This window comes from Mauremys mutica, chromosome 7 (genome assembly GCF_020497125.1).
Source record: "Mauremys mutica isolate MM-2020 ecotype Southern chromosome 7, ASM2049712v1, whole genome shotgun sequence".
In the NCBI taxonomy this organism is placed as follows: domain Eukaryota; kingdom Metazoa; phylum Chordata; order Testudines; family Geoemydidae; genus Mauremys; species Mauremys mutica.
In genome coordinates this window covers 14,969,503-14,989,719 of record NC_059078.1, presented here as the reverse complement: position 1 = coordinate 14,989,719, position 20,217 = coordinate 14,969,503, and the positions used below count along the sequence as shown (strand labels likewise).

The following is a 20,217-nucleotide window of genomic DNA, read 5'->3' as shown; positions in this document are numbered from 1 at the left end:
AATGCTGCTCTTTTTCTGGTCAGAGTGGCCCTACTTTCTCCAGCTGAAATCAATGTGAGTTTTGCCATTGATTTTGGGTAGGAGGAGGATCAGACCATAGCTCTCCCATGTGGAATTTTATCTGCATCTTGGATAAGTCGCGGATATTAATATCATGGTAGATACTCATCCTTATGCCTGTGATTTCTTACAGGTGATTTGAAAAGAAAAGGTAGTGAATGTAATTGATATGCCAGGCCTCACACACATGCCCAGAACATTCACATTGGCAGAGAATGCAATTCCCCAATGTAAGACATATAACGATAGTACTTAGCACTTCTATAGTGCTTTTCATCTATCAGTCTGAAAGGACTTTACAAAGGAGAAGTATCATTATCTTTACCAGTGAGAAATGGAGAAAGTGAGAGGCAAACTGACTTCTCCAGGGAGATATCCTGTCATATGTTTTGACACCAGTTACTAGCAACTGTTTTAAAAGAATTGACAAATGGGCCAAATCTCACTTCTTCAGCATGATTATTCCAGCAGCAGAACAATTTGGACCCCCCACACACACTTTGGTACAAAGATAGTCAAATAATGTACTGGTAATCATCCAGTCTCTGGCTTTTCCCATGGTTTTTCTGAGGAGACAAGATGTATGGGAATTGAATGAGTTGAGAGAAGAGGATTTTATTTATGGATGGCTGGGAAATTATTTTTGTCAATATAGACCCTTCTGATGTAATTTTGTGTATATTTCATTAAGAATAATAGGTATCATAGATACTAGACAGCCATTTTAAATAAATCTAAACAATGTGTACAGTTAAGTAATATGTTCAAAGAGCAGTGCACAGGATATGATCTCTGCTTAAATGCAGGCTAAATTGCTTTATTTTGGTCTTGTTTATTTCAGCATTAAAAGCTATTTTAAGAATATAGAAAACTTCACACTGCAGAAACTCCAGTAAGAAGCTATCTCCAGACAGAGGCTCCAAAGTAGCAATACTCCTCAGAGAGGATGCTCTTGATTGCAATATGTTCATATTCTCTAGTGACTGATGTTCCCTCTGCTCCCTTCCAAAAAAATGCCACATGTCTGTCAGAAATGCAGAAAGTGAAGACAGCTATGTTGAAGAGCTTACCTCTCTTGCACCATAGACCAATTCCTAGTCCCACCAAGGTCCATGGGAGTTTTGCTGTTGATTTCATTGGGATCATCATCTGGGTCTAGACATTCATTATGATCATCATTAATCTGGGTAAATTCAGTATACAACCAAGGCTCGGGACTTTGAATAACATATTATAGCCCTTTTGCTGGAGGGTCTTAAAACACTTCGGAGGCACTAGCCGGTTTAGCTTTGACACAGCTCTGAGGCAGAGCGGTAGCATTAGTCCCATTTTACAGACGGGGAAGTTGAGGCTCTCAGGAGTCGTGGGGCGCCTCAGATGACAGGGCAGTGGCAGAGGGGGGTTGAACCCCTGAGGCCAGATGGCCGCCCGGCGGGTCTAAGCACTACGGCCCCGCATGGAGTCACGCTGGGCGGCGGCCCCGGTAGCCGCTGCTAGAGCGGGGCACAGACCCGCACGGCCCGTTCGGAAGCCGGCGCTGCCCCTTTAAAGCCAGGGACGGTCACCTGACTGCGCACGTCACGCGGTGCCCCAGCCAACATGGCTGCGCCCAGGGCAGGGCGGGCTGCCCCGAGCTGGGTTCTGGTGCTGGGCTTGGCGCTGGGCTCGGTGCCCGGGGCGGCTGCGAGCGCCTCCTCCTCCTCTTCCAACGCGGCGGCCGCCGCCGAGGGGACGTGCGGCTGCAGCAGCTCGGGCCGGGGGAGCGGCGGGGAGGCGGCCCGGAGATATTCCCCGGAGGCCAATGCCCCAAGTCCGGCCGCGGGGCCGCTCACCCGCAAGGGGCCAGCAGCGCCCAGTCAGGTGGGCGAGGCCTACAGCTGCCCGGGGTGGGGGAGAGACAGAGCGAGCGGGAGGCCGGGGCTGAGGGGGTGGTTTAGAGCCTGCTGCTGCTGCGTCTTGGTTCATCCAGGGCTTCCTCTCGATGTGGAGTGAAGCGGCTCCTGGCTCTGCCAGGTAGGAGTGCTCCCAGGAGTTTGGTTTGGGATGACAAGGGCCTTGTAAACGTCTGGGTGCTCGAAGCAATTTCCTTTATTAATTTACTTGACTTCCGGAGAACAGCAGATTTTAGACATGAGTGCTCCGACATCATGTAAAATATACGGCGTAGTAGAAGACCACAATACATGATAGGCTGTCCAGATGTGACCGCCTAGGCTAGAATATGGGCCATAAATAATGCTGGGGCAGGGGTAGCTAGACTTGCATAGCAAGTTCTTCTGTAGCTTGTAAAAGGTGTCTCCATCACCAGAGCCATGCTTTAGTACAGGGGTAGGCAACCTGCAGCATGCGTGCCGAAGGCGGCACGCGAGCTGATTTTCAGTGGCACTCATGCTGCCCAGGTCCTGGCCACCAGTCCGGGGGGGCTCTGCATTTTAATTTAATTTTTAATGATGCTTCTTAAACATTTTAAAAACCTTAATTTACTTTACTTACAACACTAGTTTAGTTATATACTATAGACTTATTAGAAAGAGACCTTCTAAAAACGTTAAAATGTATTACTGTCACGTGCAACCTTAAATTAGAGTGAATAAATGAAGACTCGGCACACCACTTCGGAAAGGTTGCCAACCCCTGCTATAGTAGCCACTATGTTCTTCACTTGATTGATATCCGATGGTAGGATGACAAGCGCTTATGTATGATTTGAGGCCGGGTTGATTTTTGACTTAGCTGGGAAATTTAGTGTAAACAGCCTGGGTAGTGTGACTAGCTTAATGGAAATGTATATTGGTGAGTAAAAGCAATCTAGATTTTAGATTAGAATGTTCTTTGTTGAGAGGTTAGACAAGAGAACAGAAAAGTTAATAGCAGTATGTATGCTATGTGCTTTTGACTCAAATACTCAACTCGGCTGTAGTTGCTTTGTTCTAAATGCTACCTAGTTGTTCCAGAAAAATGCAATGAAAACTGACTAGTATTGGAGGCTATAGCAATATATTCCTGTAAGAAGGATGTTATTAAACAAGTTATTTAGTCTAGAGAGAAGCAATACATTCTAAAAATATGAAGGAGAACTCCTTTGTAGGTTATAATCAACTTACAGAACTCTCTGTTAGGGACAATCATGAGGTAAGGTAGCTTTGCAAAATTCTGAAATATGTGTTCATATGAACACTTGGAGTGAGATCCTGAATTGCTGGAAACTAGTGTAACTGGATTGATTTCAGAAGAACTATTCTGATTGATGCTAGCTGAGGATCTGGTCGTTAACATTTTTGTTACTTGACCTTTTTGACCTAGCTATCTGCCGTAAGAATGGCCATACTGGGTCAGACCAGTGGCCCATCTAGCTATGTATCCTGTCTTCTGACAGTGGCTAGTGCCAGATGCTTGAATGGGAATGATCAGAATAGGGCAGTTATTCAAGTGATCCATCCCCTGTCATCCAGTCCCAACTTCTGTCAGTTAGACTTTTAGGGACAGCCAGAGCATGGGCTTGCATTCCTGACCATTTTGTTTAATAGCCTCTCCTCTGTTAACTTGTCTTTTTTGAACCTAGGTATAATTTTGGCCTTCACAACATTCTCTGGCAATGAGTTCCACAGTTGCCTGTGTTGTGTGAAGAAGTATATCCGTATGTTTGTTTTAAACCTGCTGCCTATTAATTTAATTAGGTGACCCCTGGTTCTTGTGTTATGTGAAGGGATAAATAACACTTCCTTATTCACTTTCTCCACACCATTCATGATTTTGTAGACCTTTCCCTTAGTCATCTCTTTCCTAAGATGAACAGTCACAGTTTTTTTAATCTCTCCTCATATGAAAGTTGTTCCCTATCCATAATCCATTTTTGTTGCCTTTCTCTGTACCTTTTCCAATTCTAATATCTTTTTTGAGATGGGGTGATCAGAACTGTATGTAGTATTCAAGGTCAGGCCTACTATGGACTTATATAGTGGCATCATGATATTTTCTGTCTTATCCTTTCTTAATGGTTCTTAACATTCTGGCAGCTTTTCTGACTGCTGCTGCACGTTGAGCAGGTGTTTTCAGAGAACTATTCACGATGATGCCAAGATCTTTCTTGAGTGGTAACGGCTAATTTAGACCCTATCTTTTTGTATGTATATTTGGAATTATGTTTTCCAATATACATTACTTTGCATTTATCAATATTGAATTTCATCTGCCATTTTCTTGCCATCACCCAGTTTGGTAAGATCCCTTTGTAACTCTTCACAGTCAGCTTTGGACTTACAAAACTACTCAAGATAGTTATCATCTGCAGACTTTTTTGCCACCTCACCATTTACCCCCTTTTCCAGGTTACTTATGCAAATGTTGAGCAGCACTGGCCCTAGTACAGATTCTTGGGAGACCCTGCTTTTTCTCTCTTTGAACTGTGAAAACTGACCATGTATTCCTATCCTTTGTTTCCTATCTTTTAACCAGTTACTGATCCATGAGAGGATCGTCCCTCTTATCACATGACTGCTTTCTTTGTTGAAGAGCCTTTGGTGTGGGACCTTGTGAAAGGCTTTCTGAAAGTCCACTAGATCATCCTTGTCCACATGTTTGTTAAGATGCCCTGCTCCCTCAAGAATTCTAATAGATTGGTGAAGCATGATTTCCCTTTACAAAAGCCATGTTCCTTTCAACAAATCGTGTTCATCTGTGTGGGTGATAATTCTGTTTTCTACTGCAGTTTAAACCAATTTACCTGATGCTGAAGTTGTGCTTACTGACCTGTAATTGGCAGGATCCCCTCAGGAGCCTCTTTTAGAAATCTGTGTTACGTTAGCTGTCCTCCAGTCATCTGTTACAGAGGCTGATTTAAGTGATAGATTACATGCTAGAGTTAATTGTCCAATTTCATATTTGAGTTTCTTCAGAACTCTTGGGTGAATATTATCTGGTGACTTATTACTGTTTAGTTTATCAGTTTGTTCCCAAACCTCTTCTGTTGACATCTTAGTCTGGGACACATTTGTCACCTAAAAAGAATGGCTCAAATGGGAAATCTCCTTCACATCCTTTGCAGTGAAGACAAATGCAAAGAATTCATTTAGTTACTCTGCAACGGCCTTGTCTTCCTTGAGTGTTCTTTGAGCACCTTCACCTTCTGTGGCCACACTGATTATTTTGCAGGCTTCCTGTGTGTGATGTACTTACAAAAACTAAACAGCAAATTTTTTTTTGTCTTTTGCTAGTTTCTCTTTATATTCTTTTTTGGCCTGCCTAATTATATTTTTACACGTGAATTGCCAGAGTTTGTGCCTTTCTATTTTCCTGAGCAGGATTTAACTTCCAATTTTTAAAGGCTGACTTTTTGCCTCTAACCGTCTGTTTTATGCTGTTTAGCCATGGTGGCATTTTTTTTTTGTTCTCATACTATTGTTTTTTGGGCTTTTTTATTTTTATTTTTTGGTTTGGGGTGTACATTTAGTTTGAGCCTCTATTTGTCTTTTTAAAAAAAAAAAAAAAAAAAAGCTTCCATGCAGCTTGAAGACATTTCATTCTTGTTACTGTTCCTTTTAATATCTGTTTAACCAGCTTCCTAATTTTTTCCCCCTTTTGAAGTTAAATGCTACTACAGTGGGGTTCTTTGGTATTTTCCCCCCTACAAGGATGTTAAATTTAATTACAGTGTGGTTGTTATTACTGAGTGGTTCACTTGTATTCACCTCTTGGACCAGAGCGTGTGCTCCACTTAGGACTGAATCAAGAATTGCCTCTCCTCTTGTGGGTTTCAGGACTAGCTGCTCCAAAAAGCATTCATTAACGATGTCTAGAAATGTTATCTCTGCATCCCATTCTGAGGTTATATTTACCAAGCCAATATGGGGGTAGTTGAAATCTTGCATTATAATTGCATTTTCTAGTTTTGTTGCCTTGCAAAATGCTCAGGGAGATTAGAAATCACAGTTGCCATCTTGGTCAGGGCGGTCAGTATACAGCTATACTCTTACTATTCAAGCATGGAATTTCTATCCATGGAGATTCTATGGTACAGTGGGATTCATTTAAGATTTTTATTATATTTATGCTTTCTTTCAATATAATGCCATTCCCACATCAGCACGATCTACTCTTGTCATTCTTATATCTTGTGTACCCTGGTATTACTGTGTCCCATTGATTATTATCGTTCCACCAAGTTTCTGTGATACCTAGTATATCAATAATGTCATTTAACACCCGGCACTCAGGGTCACTATCTTAGTTTTTTAGACTTAGTTATATGTAACCTCATATACAAAGTTGTGTAGCAGTACTGCACAACTGACCAAGTGCCTTACAGCAGTGTTTCAGAGTCTCTGAAGCCTGAGACATGGGCTGCAATAATGGAGATAGACTAGTGCCCTCATCTTGCAGCTGCATTTGTGCCTGCTGGGGGTCCTAGTGAAGCCAAGAGAGCTCTGAGCAGAGTGAGAGGTCACCCCATGCGGATGTAGTTGAAGAATCAGCCCCTAGATCAACTAACAGCTTTGAGGCATTCCTATGGAAGAACTGGGACAGGTTTAGCAGGAGTGACTGGAGAGTTCTGTCTTGCGGACGTACTTTCTTCAATAAAATTGAAGAAAAAATTCCATTTAGAAACTTTAATCGTGAGAGTTTTTGTATTTCTTGAACTTCATTACTGAGAACATTTACTTGAAAATATGGACTTAAATTAGTCTCCTTTTTCAGTTGTCAGGTGTGCTATGGACTAGGATCTTTAGTTTGTGACTATATGAATAGTTAAGCCTCACATTCAGGTGAGGAATAAATAGGAGGAGAAGAGGACCTCTTGAGCAATCCTAGTCCTTATGAAAACGAAAAACTTCAGTATTGATGACATCTTTCAGCGATTCCATCATGGATTCTCTAGATTGAAAATGCACGTTCTCAACAAAACACTACATTTTATATCATTGTGTTCTCTGCGCAAACCTGCACCTGTTCTGGCAACACCTTCCTATGGAACACTGGGATGTGCCAATTGATATGTAATTTCTTGTCTTTGGCAGGCACATTCCCATGCCTTCAGTTGAATGGAATTGGGAATGCGTTTGCCAATGACTTCTGTGGAATGAAATTGCATCTGTTTGGGTAAATAGCAATAGGGGGGTTTCTGCTATTTGAGTTGATGATTCCCTAGTGGAGGGCTGTAGTTATGCTTCTGAAGGATGATCATGTTCTCAGTACTAGTGTAGTCCTGCTTCTACATCAGGGGTTCTCAAACTGGGGGTCGGGACCCCTCAGGGGATTGCAAGATTATTACTTGGGGGATCGTGAGCTGTCCACTTCCACCCCAAATCCTGCATTGCCTCCAGCATTTATAATGGTGTTAAATATATAAAAAAGTGTTTTTAATTTATAAGAGGGGTCAGACTCAGAGGCTTGCTATGTGAAAGGGGTCACCAGTAAAAAAGAGAAGTTTGAGAGCCACTATTCTACGCTCTGTCATAGACCTGGGATTACAATGTAATGCCAGTGGAGTTACATCACTGTGTAACTGGTGTAATGAAGCTGAGAACTAGGCCCTGTTTGTATGTACACTGTCCCTTCAGTCTCTCTTCATATGGAAGTCTCATCATGCCTCTAAACTTTTAATAGTTTGTCCCCAAGTCCTTTCTATTTTTTGTTAAATTCCTATTGAGAGATGGGGCATAGAACTGAACACATTCCTGGTGAGGGGACATAGTACTATTTGTTGTCTGACTATTTTTATTTACTCTTCTCAATTATAATAATTTCACTGATCAGTTATCCATAATAAAGGCTAAATAGAACAGGAAACGGTAATGCCAAAAGAATCATCATTTGCCAAGTAAAAGTTCTCAAATCCTGTTGGGAAAACATGATTTTCTATATTAGAAAAAAAGACAGCTACCTGATATTCCTACAACTGTTGGAAAGCCTGTTACAGTATAGGGAGACTAAAAGATACAGTTATATTAACATACAGTGGTTTTAATGAATTCGGAAAGGACACTCTATGATTTATCAATTTTAGTCCTGCATTACTTTGTTCTTTATCATTATTCATTGCAATTTAAAAGCGTTAGCTTAAGCAAAATAAAATGGTAGCTTCTCATCTGCCATCATTTTAAGCTTTTGTTGGAAAGAACTGCGGCAGTTAGGCCTAAACTTGAGGTTTTTAATCAATTGGTATCTACTTCTTTCTGCTCATGTGTATAGCTCTAGCTATGGAACGAAAATATGTAGATTTAAATTATATATATTTACTTCAGGATCTTATCTATGTAGAAATAAAGGATGTGGGTTAATGACCTCAAAGTAACTACCGGTATAATGTTTGGGACAAAAATGCAGAAGCCAGCAGAGACAATCTAAATGGAGTACAAAATGCTTTAATGAACTTCAAAGATAGCTCAGATTTCATCCCAAAATTGTTTCAAACAATAAAGGAAGTCTATAACTGAGATCTGGGTCATCAAAATGGTCAAAAAGACTCAATACCTGAACATTATATGAGTTAACATTATCTTCAGTGACCTGATGTCTTCTGTGAGAATTGTGTTATCCTTAATCAAAACACCTACAGGGGTCTTAATGCTGTAGTTCATTTATTTTGTTTTCCCGTGTGTTTAATGCTCTTTTCTGAGAAGGTAGTTTTTATAAACCACTGATAATAACTTAGTTGACTTGATTGAAATGTGATGGCAATACCTGAGCAAGACAAAATTGTTTTGAGTTATAAATCAGGAGATGAGTGGGCAAAGCAAAACTTTGTCAGCATGGACAACGTCTAAATCAACATCTAAATTTAATATGCAGCTGATGATGATAAAGGGGGAAAAGTTTGCTTCTCCATCATTTCTACTTACTGTAAAACCAGACTACAAATTTTCCTGTAGGTGAACCCTTTTCTTGGATGTTCTTTGGAAGCACTGAGCTAAAAACTAAAGAGAAGGAGGTGGGGGTGGAAATAAGATGTTCTCTTGCACAGCCCAAGAAATAATCGAGGAATGCTTAAGAAATACACAAAATAAAATGTCCGAAGTGGACTGTCACCACTTTAATAATCCCCAGGATAGTTAAAAAATAAAGCCCTGTTGTAAGTCTCATAAAATCTCAGGAGCTCTTATCAAAATGAAAGAAATCTAAAAGTGGGATCCCAAAGAGCAGGGGGAGGCATTATGACTCTTTGACCTTGGTATCTGAGGTGGGGCAGTCGGCAGCCCCAGCAGCCAGCTACAGATGTTTCTAAAGACCAGATCTCCTATTCGCACCATAGCTTGTCTGTGCTTTGAAACTCAATATTTCTCTTCTGGAGGGGGACATTCTTGATGCCTAAGGAATAGATGACCTCATCACTCTGTCAGCAGGTGGTACCTTCTAAGGGAGTTGGTCCCTCTGTTCCATTTTAGCCACATGTGTGATGGGAAGAGATCATCTCCATTGTAAGATTGGGGCAGCTAGTTTGGAGGTGGGGCTGGTGTCTGACAGATATTCTCATATGTCCTCCCTATAAATATAACTGCAGACATCCCTTCAGCAGACTTGGTCTCAAGATGCTCTGATAGCTTGTTGTCCTCAAGAACCAGTGAGCACCATTTATGTCAGTGGGTCTCAAACTTTTTTTACTGGTGACCCCTTTCACATCACAAGCCTCTGAGTGTGACCCCCCTCCCAATAAATTAAACACACTTTTAAATATATTTAACACCATTATAAATGCTGGAGGCAAGCGGGGGTTTGGGTTGGAGGTTGACAGCTCGCAACCCCTCATGTAATGACCTCACAACCCCCTAAATTGTCCTGATCCCCAGTTTGAGAAGCCCTGATTTATATGCATATGCCACTTGGCCAGAAGACAAGTATTGGTACATGCTGTACTCAGTGCAGTCAACTAGACGCTCCTCACCCTGATCGATCTGCTGCTGGACTTCTGCCTCCGTAGTTAAACTTGGATGTTTCTTCACCTTGGTTATGCTAAGTTCAATCTTCATTTTTAAGTTAGAAGCTAAGATTTTTTTATTCGTTATTAGATGAACAGTGTTCTTGAATCCATTAACTAATTTTAGGAACCTGTTTCCCTTCAGTGCTGAACACCTCCACGCTTACTGTCAGTCAGTACTTCTTGGTTCAAATGGGTGCCAAGAGGCCACTTTTCACTTTGACATTGTCAAAGAGGATTGTATTCCAAAACAGCAGCTTGCTTGAGCAATAAAATTAGTGGTGTTGTCATAATTAGAATGTATGGAGGGGGAGAGGGGTAGCCATATTAGTCTGTATCCACAAAAACAACAAGGAGTCTGGTGGCACCTTAAAGACTAACAGATTTATTTGGGCATAAGCTTTCGTGGGTAAAAACCTCACTTAGGATGAGGTTTTTTTACCCACGAAAGCTTATGCCCAAATAAATCTGTTAGTCTTTAAGGTGCCACCGGACTCCTTGTTACAGTTAGAATGTGTACTCCAAAAGTCCCATGTTGGGCACTGGACTTGGAGTACATGATAGAAGTCTGTGGTACATAGTGTATAGATAAGTGAGTGCCTGCATGATATGCAAATGTAGCCTTTAAAAGTCTTCCTTTTGAACCCAACATCAGTCTGCATTGATAACAGGGCATCTATCAAAATTCTTTAGATTGTGGGGTGACATGATCATTGAGCTGTAAAGTACAAGGCTTTGTTTTTCATGTACTGACAACTGACTAACAAGCTCAAAATCTGTGACTCCCAAGCCAGCTCAGAGTACTTATTTTAGCTTCAGTGAGTCAGCAAGAGATTAGAAGGCAGGCAGTTACATAGCTCTAATCCTGTCTCGTTGCGGCATTCTTTAAATCCCCAGGAAATTTAGGAGTAACTTCTTATCCGGAAACCCACTTGCAGTGAGACAAGTGCAAACACCCAGACTGTTGTTGAGTTGAAGATGATTCATAAGCATTTAGACTTCTTTCTGGAAGATCGCCTTCAAATTTAGTCAGTTTAAAAAAAATAACAGCTAGCTGAAAAGTAATTTCAGGTGCTCTGTTGGCCTTGAGTTCCCCTTGCCTACTGTGTGGTTTTACAACTTCTGTCATCTTGTAAAAAATGTTAAATGTTGCTGTGAAGGAACCCAAACAAAAGTGGAAATCTACTGTAGCAAAGGGAAACAGTGAAGCTGGCTGGACCCAGTGCTGTTAAATGAACAAAATAAACTAAAGAATAGAAAAATATGTTCCCTGTCCAATTCCTAAAACTCCTCCATTGGCCATTACTATGTCCAAATGGTTATACCCAGTAGCATCACTGTGAGCTAACAGTAGAAGACTGTGAACTCTGCAGAAATGGAAGACCACCGATTCTCAATGTTCTCAGCTTCATGGTGCATCAACATGGAAGCCCAGGTAAGCTTCTGTCTGAGAAGGGTATCCATGGATATTACAGGTGAAAGACAACTTGATGGCTTCCTTTATGTGTGTGTTTTACAGTAACAATTACCCTTGTAACGTAGGTCATACTGCAGGATGGATATCCTAAAAAGGCCACAGCTGCTGTTGGGTATTTATTCTGCAGTGAAGCGTCAGTCTATTCATTTTTGTAAATAATAAGAAACATTTAAAATGGGAAACAGAAAGTTAAGCACTTTAAGTCCATATTGGGCCTAATTTATAATGATGGGTATTGTGGAGAAAGGTTCTTTGTATCTTAACTGTATACTTAAGATTCAATGGACTTTTCTCTGTCTTACTGTAGTTCTAACTCAGCCACTCTAGAAGTATGGCTTATGTATACAGATCTCAGGAACTGTCTCTGAGAAAGGGCATCTATATCCCTTGTCCTCTTAGACTTCAAAGAGTTATCAATCATGAGGGAATCAAAACTGCTGTCTGCTCGTTTCAAGAAGATACACCCCCTGTTAGATTCTGTTGTGGTGGCTCTGCTAGTTTAGGTTTTTGGGGTCCAGTTCTGCAGTTGTTTTTCCCATTGAACTGTTAAGTCCGGTGTGAGTTCTTCATGAGTGGTCACAGGATGGGGCCCAAGTCTCAATCACTTTCAGATGTAATGAAAACAAGGCTTGTAGTCCTGACTGGGTGGGAGGGTGAGTACTGTGCAAGTCAGCTCTCAACAAATCCACTCATCTACTTGTCATGGGAGTTAATTGTGGAGGGGAATACTGCTTAGAAGCAGTGAGGGAGTGAAGGGAGCCTCTCTTGATGTGCTCGGGAACATCATGGAGGGAGGAAGGAGGCAATCTTCTTCCCCAGACCCTGCATACAGGCTGACAAGTAGGGTAACTTTTTTTTTTTTTATGTTTAGTGACCTGTTATCAAAGGCTGATGCCAACTGTCCCAATTAGTTTTGCCATTGGGTTATAAATCTGAGATGCAACTCCCTATTCCAGCCCAGGTTTCTTACTGAGCCATCACCACCACTGTTGTGTATAGAAAAACATCCAGTGGCAACTTCAGATTTAAACCTACCTCTCCAGATCTAACTGGCTACTGATTGAATCCACTCCTCCTCCAACAGGGTAGATCTAAATTGAGGGGAAAAAACAAACAACCCTTAAAGAACACTTCTTAAATTTAAATTAAATACATTTTTCTTTTTAAAATGTGACATTATGATAAGCTGTGTTACTGTAATCTATTAATATTAAAATAAAGAAAGCGGCTATAATCTTATTGAGTTAAAGAATGCTTTTTAATTTACATACAGGATTTTGGAAAAACATCTTTAACTCTTGAAGCAATTTAGGTTTTATAAATGTGTCACAATTCCTGTACTGCATTGAGTATCTGCAATAAGAATCCCCATCACTGGAGATTTTAAGAACAGGTTGGACAAATACCTGTCAGGGATGGTCCAGGTTTACTTGATCCTGCAGGGGGCTGAATTTGACCTCAAGCCAGCCCTAAATGTCTATGATTATTTCCAATCTCTACAATGGAGGGAATGATGATATTTACATTATTCCAAATATCGTTACTTTCAGTTTCTGTTATGCAGAAAACTTTTACTGTAATTACTTCTGGTTTCAGTTTAACCTAGCAGATGCAGAGAGAATGTTTTCTTCATTTGGAATAGTTGACAGACAAATCTTGAAAAAGCAGGAAAGCTTGTTTTTCTTGTCCAGTTTGTGAATATAAACGAAGGGGAGAAGATGGGATCTACCAGTGCTAAAAGCTTGAAGAACATGGGGCCAGATTTTGAAAGGTGAATGGGAGCTGACCTCAGTGGTAGTTAGGCACCTAACTGATCTACACACTCTTGAAAATTCCACTGAGTACCTATCTGCCCCTGTCTAAATATCTTGGACAGTCTGGTCCATGGTGACCAGAAACAATCCATCAATACACTGACTATTAATACTGTCTTTTGGTTATAATACATCAGTTTTAAATCAAACATGTTTTGATAATTTCCCCCCCTCTGTATCCAGCATATTTGAGTTTTTTATTGTATTAATAAAAAAACTAATGCTGGTTTTATGCATTTGTAATATAATCAGTTTCTATTAAACAATTTCTTGAAACAAATCACGAATAAAAATTATCTAGCAGATTAAAAAAAGTATCCGTCACCATTTTCTAATGTCATAAAGTAAAAACTAAGAATCTGAATAAATGTATGTTGAGCTACATAACTGCATCTATAAATGTGTATAGATACAGTTTATCTGCTGATTAGCAAAAAAGTACATATAGTATAAAGGTCATAGTTAGATTTTCTTGGTGATTGTCAGAACTTTCTTTAGGAAAATAACTTTAAAAGTACAAATGCAAAATAAGATTAAAATCTGGTTTTAAATCAAGGTTCCTATGTGTTGATTGAAATCCGTGATTTAAATCAATTCATTCTGTTCTCCAGTCCCACCACTTAACAAAGTCTTAGGTGCAACTAGGGTTTGTATGATGAAGTGCATGTATCCAGATTAGATGACCATAATGGTCCCTTCTGACCTTAAGTCTATGAATCTATAAATCAGGGGGTTACTTCACTTCAGGGGGTCTTACAGCCCTGGTATTGCAACCCGTGTCGCTGGCCAGCTGGAGCAAAAGAGCCTCCACCCTGAACTCAACAAGGCAGGTATTTAAACAGGAAAAGGAAGGGTTTGGTGGCTCTCAGAGGGATGGAAAAGGACTCTCTCTCGTTTCATCCCCATGGGGAACGGAGCCAAGAGCCTGCCAGAGTCAGGTGGAGGTGGTGGTGGGAGAACTGCGGAATTAGCCTGCTTTTCATTTGCTGAGGACTGCATGCTGCTTGAAAGGTCTCTTGGGTGAGACTATCTGATCTCTTGTCAGTTTGTTAATAGGGACTGACTGGAGCCTGCCTGGGGTTTAGCAGTGGACTCTTTGCAGTGACACACATCTGGGGGAAGCTTGAGTGTGTTTTCCCTAAAAACAGGCTGAAGCCATAAAGCGACATTGTAACTTGAGATAGAGTTGGGACATTCCTTCATGGCGTTGTCTTTACTTCCTGAGCCTGATGCTATGGCTCCAGACCAGCCTTGCACAGTTGGAAACATTAATTGATTGTAAACTTACCGTATGTGTCTTTTGATGCAATGTTGAGATGCAGGCGCTGTCTCTACCTGAGGCAGTGATGGAATGCTGTACATATTCATTCATAAATAAAATCCCATATACACTTAGTATGTGAACATATAGGCTGTGCTTTGTCCTCAAAAGAACACTTTGTAACTTCATCTTCATGCTGTCCATCTACATGTCAAGTTTTCTCTCTGCATCAGTTTGAAGAATCAGGATTTTTCCTTTTGCAATGAGCAAGATGCAGTTTTCATTGTTGGCCTCTTTAGACTTCACTGCAAAAAGGAGGCATGGTCACAATGGCATCCTTCTCTCCCATGTGGAGATGGGTCTGGACCTCAGCAGTGATCTGACATCCCTGGGAATGCTGTGAGAGTAGGGTAGATTGAGAACTGAACTTTTCATCTTGGAGACAATCTCAACTTATTTTTCTTTTAAACCTAGAACCTTCCAAATATTATAATTGTTAATCACTGAACTATATTCTAGCCATGAAGAAAGTGTTGTTCAAGGTGGTGTTGACCCTCATTCCTCCAGTCTATGATGGAAAAACAATGGCAAACTCTGCTTAATTTAGGACTGAAAATATCTACAGTCATTTTTATCTGTTTCCATTGCAGATGGCCCTTATTCCAACAGGAATGTTCACAATGGGTACCGATGAACCTGAAATACAGCAAGATGGGGAATGGCCTGCTAGAAAAGTCCATGTTAGCCAGTTCTACATGGATCGGTACGAGGTCAGCAATGTGGAGTTTGAGGAATTTGTAAATGCCACTGGCTATGTTACAGAGGTAAGAGGAAAGCTACTGTACCTTCTACAGTGGGATTAGGTGTATGTCAGAGAACCCTTCTGGGAAATTCAGGCTGAACTCTTTTCCCAAAGGAGGACACATTATACATTTTTCTTGTAGATTTACAGGCCCTGGAAACAAATATACTATACCCCAATTGGTGGCAAGATGAAACATTTTTTGCTTTTAACCTCTTCTAGATGGGAGCCTCCTCTCCCCCAAGGGGCTGTTGACCCCCTGCAGATGTTTTTTTTTTTTACACAGTATTGAGTTGGTTTAACTGAGAAAATAATCTTAAACTGAATGGACTGCAGACAGCACATGCTGAATACCTTGGCTCAAATTCATGCCTGATGTGACTCCGTTTACTTCAGTAGCATTCTGAATATGGTGTGTTGTATTTCCAGCAGGGCTCTAGGTATCAGAATTCAGGCAGGCTTTCTTTAGTTTGGGGAAAGCAGTGAAGACTGAGTGAGGGTGATAACCAAGTACCTGTCTATAATTGTGTCTTGGTGTAGTTAGGCTGATGTAGCAGGGCAACCCCCCAGTGTATATGTTCTGAGCTGGTGCTGGTTAACCTAGCAAAGCATGCCACTACAAACCCTACTTTTACTGGTGCTGCTCATCAGCATGGGTAAGGACCAGCGTAGCTATGCCAGTACATATCCTTGGTATAGACAGGCCCTGATTAAGATTGCTAAATGTGTGCTTTTAACAAACTACCTTAATGTGTCTAGGGAGGAGTTTAAGACACAGTACTCCAGATGGTGAGACAGCTGGAGAAACAGCAGGCTGGCCAAACACAGCTGCTTTCTAGCAATCTGGGCAATACAAGATTTGTTGCTTGGTATCCATTCCTCTTCTGAGAAACAGTAACCCACTCTGGAGGCCCAGATCTTTTCTGTTAGTTCAGAAGCTGTGATGACATGCCTGATGTGCTTTCTGTAATACATGTAAGCCATCTAGCCAAAATCAAGTTATCAGTAACTATTCAGGCCTGAGAGGAGGCCCGCTCTTGGAAGCAGAATCTTATTGGTAAACTGGTTTGGATGATGAGAATCCCTTCACCCTTCTTGCACAAAGTTCAGGCAGAGGGCTGTTCTTGTATCAGTGGAACCAATTTGTACTCATTGAGCTGTTGGCTCTGTAATTGAGGTAAAAGTCAATCGCCTTAAGTTTGAACATGGGATCTTCATTGCAAACAGCTTCTGGAATGTGCTTTACACTCCAGTGCCCATTGTATTATTATCTTGTGGGATGAAATCTATTTCTGGCTCTGCTTGATGATTTCAAATGGAATGGTTAGATGTTCCACTCAACACCCTGGCACAAGGCCACTTTGTACATGGGGTTTGGAAAAATATACTCAGAGTTACAGTAAACAGTACTGAATCCACAGGCTCTTGAGCAGCAGCCGAGCTGTTGTCTATAAAAACATTTGTCTGCATAACTGATTTATCTCAGGTAAACAGAATACTAGCTTAATTAGTTTTTCTTCTCCAGCAAAAGGCTAGCTTGGGCTCCAGTATGGCCAATAGTGATTATTTTCTGTAACTTTCTGTTTACGCACAAGTTGCAATCTTCAGATGCTCATAAATCCTGTTAAATCAAAACTAGTCCTCAGTGAAGACCTCTGTCAAGATCAAACTTCAGGCACTCTAGTTCGAGCCCTGTCCCTGAAAAAAGTGGCTGGAAATTCTTCAGATGGGAAAGGGATTGAGGGAGGAAAAGAGATTTTTATCCCGCCCCCTTTTTTGTTTCTTAGTCAAATAGCTGAAGGGATTTTGTCCAAACTCTGCATGATCTGGATTTTGAGTGGTGAACGTATGGCTAATCACTTTTGTTTTTCCTCCTGAAAATGAGGTGGCTTTGTAGAACCCTGAACCCACCGAACTGAACTGAACTCCACCACATGAGGGTCATCCTATCCTCATTACTTGGCCCACTTATTTATACCTATGATTGCCTGTAATTCCTGTATGAGTGATGTACCCTCACTGCTTGCTGACTGTACCTTGATTCATCCACCTTAAACCCCCCCATTGGGGATACTGCAGACTGTATGTGTTATGCGCTATCCAATATCAAAATACTAACATCCCCCTATACTCTGTATGGTACCCCCGATGACTAATAACTGAATTTTCAACACTCTGTATCATCTATTTTTAAACATTTCTTAATAAAATTTTAAATCTGTTAAGATAAATGGGGTTAAATAGTCCTCTATGGGTTTTGTGCCAACACCTGAGTATGTGGAGCCAGCGAGTATTTGAGAATGAGTAAACCATGCCACTTAATTATTTTGTATGACTTCCCAAAGTAAAGGAAGGTTAATGGAATAGATTCCTTACTATTAATATTATGTACATCGCAGTATTGCTTTTTAAAAGCAAATCAGGACAATTGAAAAGCTTTCCAATTAATAGCTGTAGAAACGTTTGCAGGACTTTGTTGAGCTGCCATCTGTTCCACTAATTCAGTCAGTCTGCACTTTATCTCAGTGACTGTTAAAGAACAACTATATCCCTGGGTAATGTGGCCTTTCATCCACTGTACTTCTGCTTAGTCTATTGTTTGCTTTAAAGCAAACTCAGAATTCCTATTAGAAAGAATTAAATTAAGTCTATTATCTCCTTAATAGTTCCACTTAAGAAAGCATTAACACTTCCAATGGACTCTTAACATACTGAATTCAAGCAGATTGTGTTGTTTTTTCCTTCTAGGCGGAGAAATTTGGAGACTCCTTTGTGTTTGAGGGTATGTTGAGTGAACAAGTGAAGACTGAAATCCAGCAAGCAGTGAGTAATGTGGTTTACAACTGGTAGAGAGCCTGACTAGTGACCACAAAGAGGGACATTTTAATACTTGAGGCAATAGTATTAAGCTGTGCTGTGTACCCTAATCCATTTACAAGAATATTGGGATCTGCAATGAGGATTTGGATTGCAGTACGACAAAGAGGAGAATAATAGGCTTTGAGGGTTAGTTAGTACGGAGGATTAGTGTGGTACTCTTTCATCTCCAGTGACCTGGGCTTCAAATTGGGAATAAATGATTCCTTAAAAGTGCATATGGCTTGGTCTCCAATTCCAACTGCCCCCAGCGCTTTGATATAAACGTAAGACTGGACTAAATAGTGACTCAGGCCAAGATTATTATTTGTATTGTGGCTGTGCCTAGGAGCCCCATCGTGGAGTAGGACCCCATTGTGCAAGACGTTGTACAGAGAACAGAAAGGTGGTCCCTGCCCCAAAGAGCTCACAGTCTAATATATTACGGTACCTGCCCACACTTCACTGGCTCTAGCCCCATTTATCAGAAACAAAGTGGATACTAAAGTTAGTGATTGAAGGGAATGGTTAAAAATTAATCCACGTACTTAAAATAGGCCTTCCCGTGACAAAAGGCCTTTCTCTAGATTATAGGTCATAGAGGAATATGCGCTAGTCAGTGGGACTGACAATGGGAATTCTTGTGTTTTTGTTCCTAAATCTGCTGTGAATAAATCGGTTCACCTTTTTTGGGCCTCAGTTTGCCCATCTGTAAAAAGGATAATACCTACCATCAGGTTTTGTAAGGTTTACCTCATGCCTGAAAAATGTGCGGCAATACTCTGGAGAAGATCAAGTGGTGGTCAGTGATTATAAATAACTTGCACCTTTTTCAAAAATAAAATAAAATAAAATCAAGGACGCCCTAAAAATGAGCAGTTCAGAACCTAGCAATGTGGGATTTTTTTGCAGAAACAAAACCCTTCTACAAAGTGGCTTGCTACCGCTCCTCCCTCTGCCTCCAAAAGAGATGCATATTACTGCAGTGTTCTGGTGCTGTATAGATGACTGCAACCTTTCCTTTCTGCTTAAGGTGGAACAGTTTTCCCCCTTAGCAGCATAGCGCTAAGAGGAGCATCAGAGTATTACATTTTCCTTAAAAACTGCATAGGGTACCACGTGTGAGAGTTTTAGATTTTTATTTTGGCAGACTTTTAAAGACACACAATGATTTGGTATTAATACCTAATCACTTAACCTTCACAAAAGTGATTCATCTTACAAAGAGCATAGTGTGCTTTTAGGGGAAAATGCTATGTCCAGGAGCCAAGGACCTTATACAGAGCACTACAGAAATGGTAACACTAGGTAAAATTAAACACTGCATGCTTTACTTGCCATATGAAGAAGCAAAACCTGTAAATGAAAGGGAAGGGGCGAGCTTATGAGGCTTTTCAACCATAGTTTTGAAAACTCCATTTCTTGACAGATGTGAATCTCATGGGTTGCCAATGGCATAACAGCAACTTGTTCCATCATTCTTGAAAGTGAAGGATAGTCTATGCTTTTTGTTGTTAACTAATATAAGGAAAGAAATATGATTGGAATAGGGCTGTTAGGCATCTTGTAATGCCGTGCCAGAGCTTGGGGATTGTGGGGTATTAAACCATATTAAATTTTAATAAAGTTTAAAAAAACCCCAAACTCCTAAAGCTTCCAGTGCATAAGTAATGATGTGTGCAAATGCTGAAGGTGGAAGAAATACAGTCACTGGATCCTGGTTGGGATCACTTGTATACCTGGAAATGTAAAAGCTGGCAGGGAATGTTCCAGAGTTGTGTGAACTCCACACTGGCCTCCTAGTGCTGTGCTGCAGAAATCTACAAAGCGGGTTGTGGTTAAACAAACCAGCCTAATTCTATAGTATTTTAAAGTGAGTGCTTTTGTAGCCTAGCCTTGGCTTTTTTGTATAAACAAATACTGTGTATGTGGGAGCCACTTGCCTTGATGTTGTATCCAAACTGTCGGGTATTGGCCATAATGCTAATAGAAGCAGAGTTGTGCTGAAGCGCTGGCATGGAGCCCAAACTGGTCCTC

At 40.8% G+C, this 20,217-nt stretch overlaps 1 protein-coding gene across 5 annotated transcripts in view; it reads left to right on the top strand.

The window, feature by feature from the left end:
- The first annotated feature begins 1,655 nt into the window (after nt 1-1,655).
- The window catches only part of SUMF1 (sulfatase modifying factor 1), a 72,569-nt gene continuing 54,007 nt past the window's right edge, over nt 1,656-20,217 (top strand). For 4 of the 5 annotated variants that reach the window (XM_045025248.1, XM_045025249.1, XM_045025250.1 and 1 more), the window contains exons 1-3: nt 1,656-1,920; nt 15,173-15,346; nt 18,073-18,147. In XM_045025248.1, coding sequence (XP_044881183.1) covers nt 1,660-1,920; nt 15,173-15,346; nt 18,073-18,147 — 510 coding nt within the window. In that variant the 5' untranslated portion in view covers nt 1,656-1,659. Of the gene's footprint in view, nt 1,921-2,052; nt 2,074-15,172; nt 15,347-18,072; nt 18,148-20,217 lie in introns of those variants that run through there. The other variant, XM_045025252.1, reaches the window with a different exon arrangement.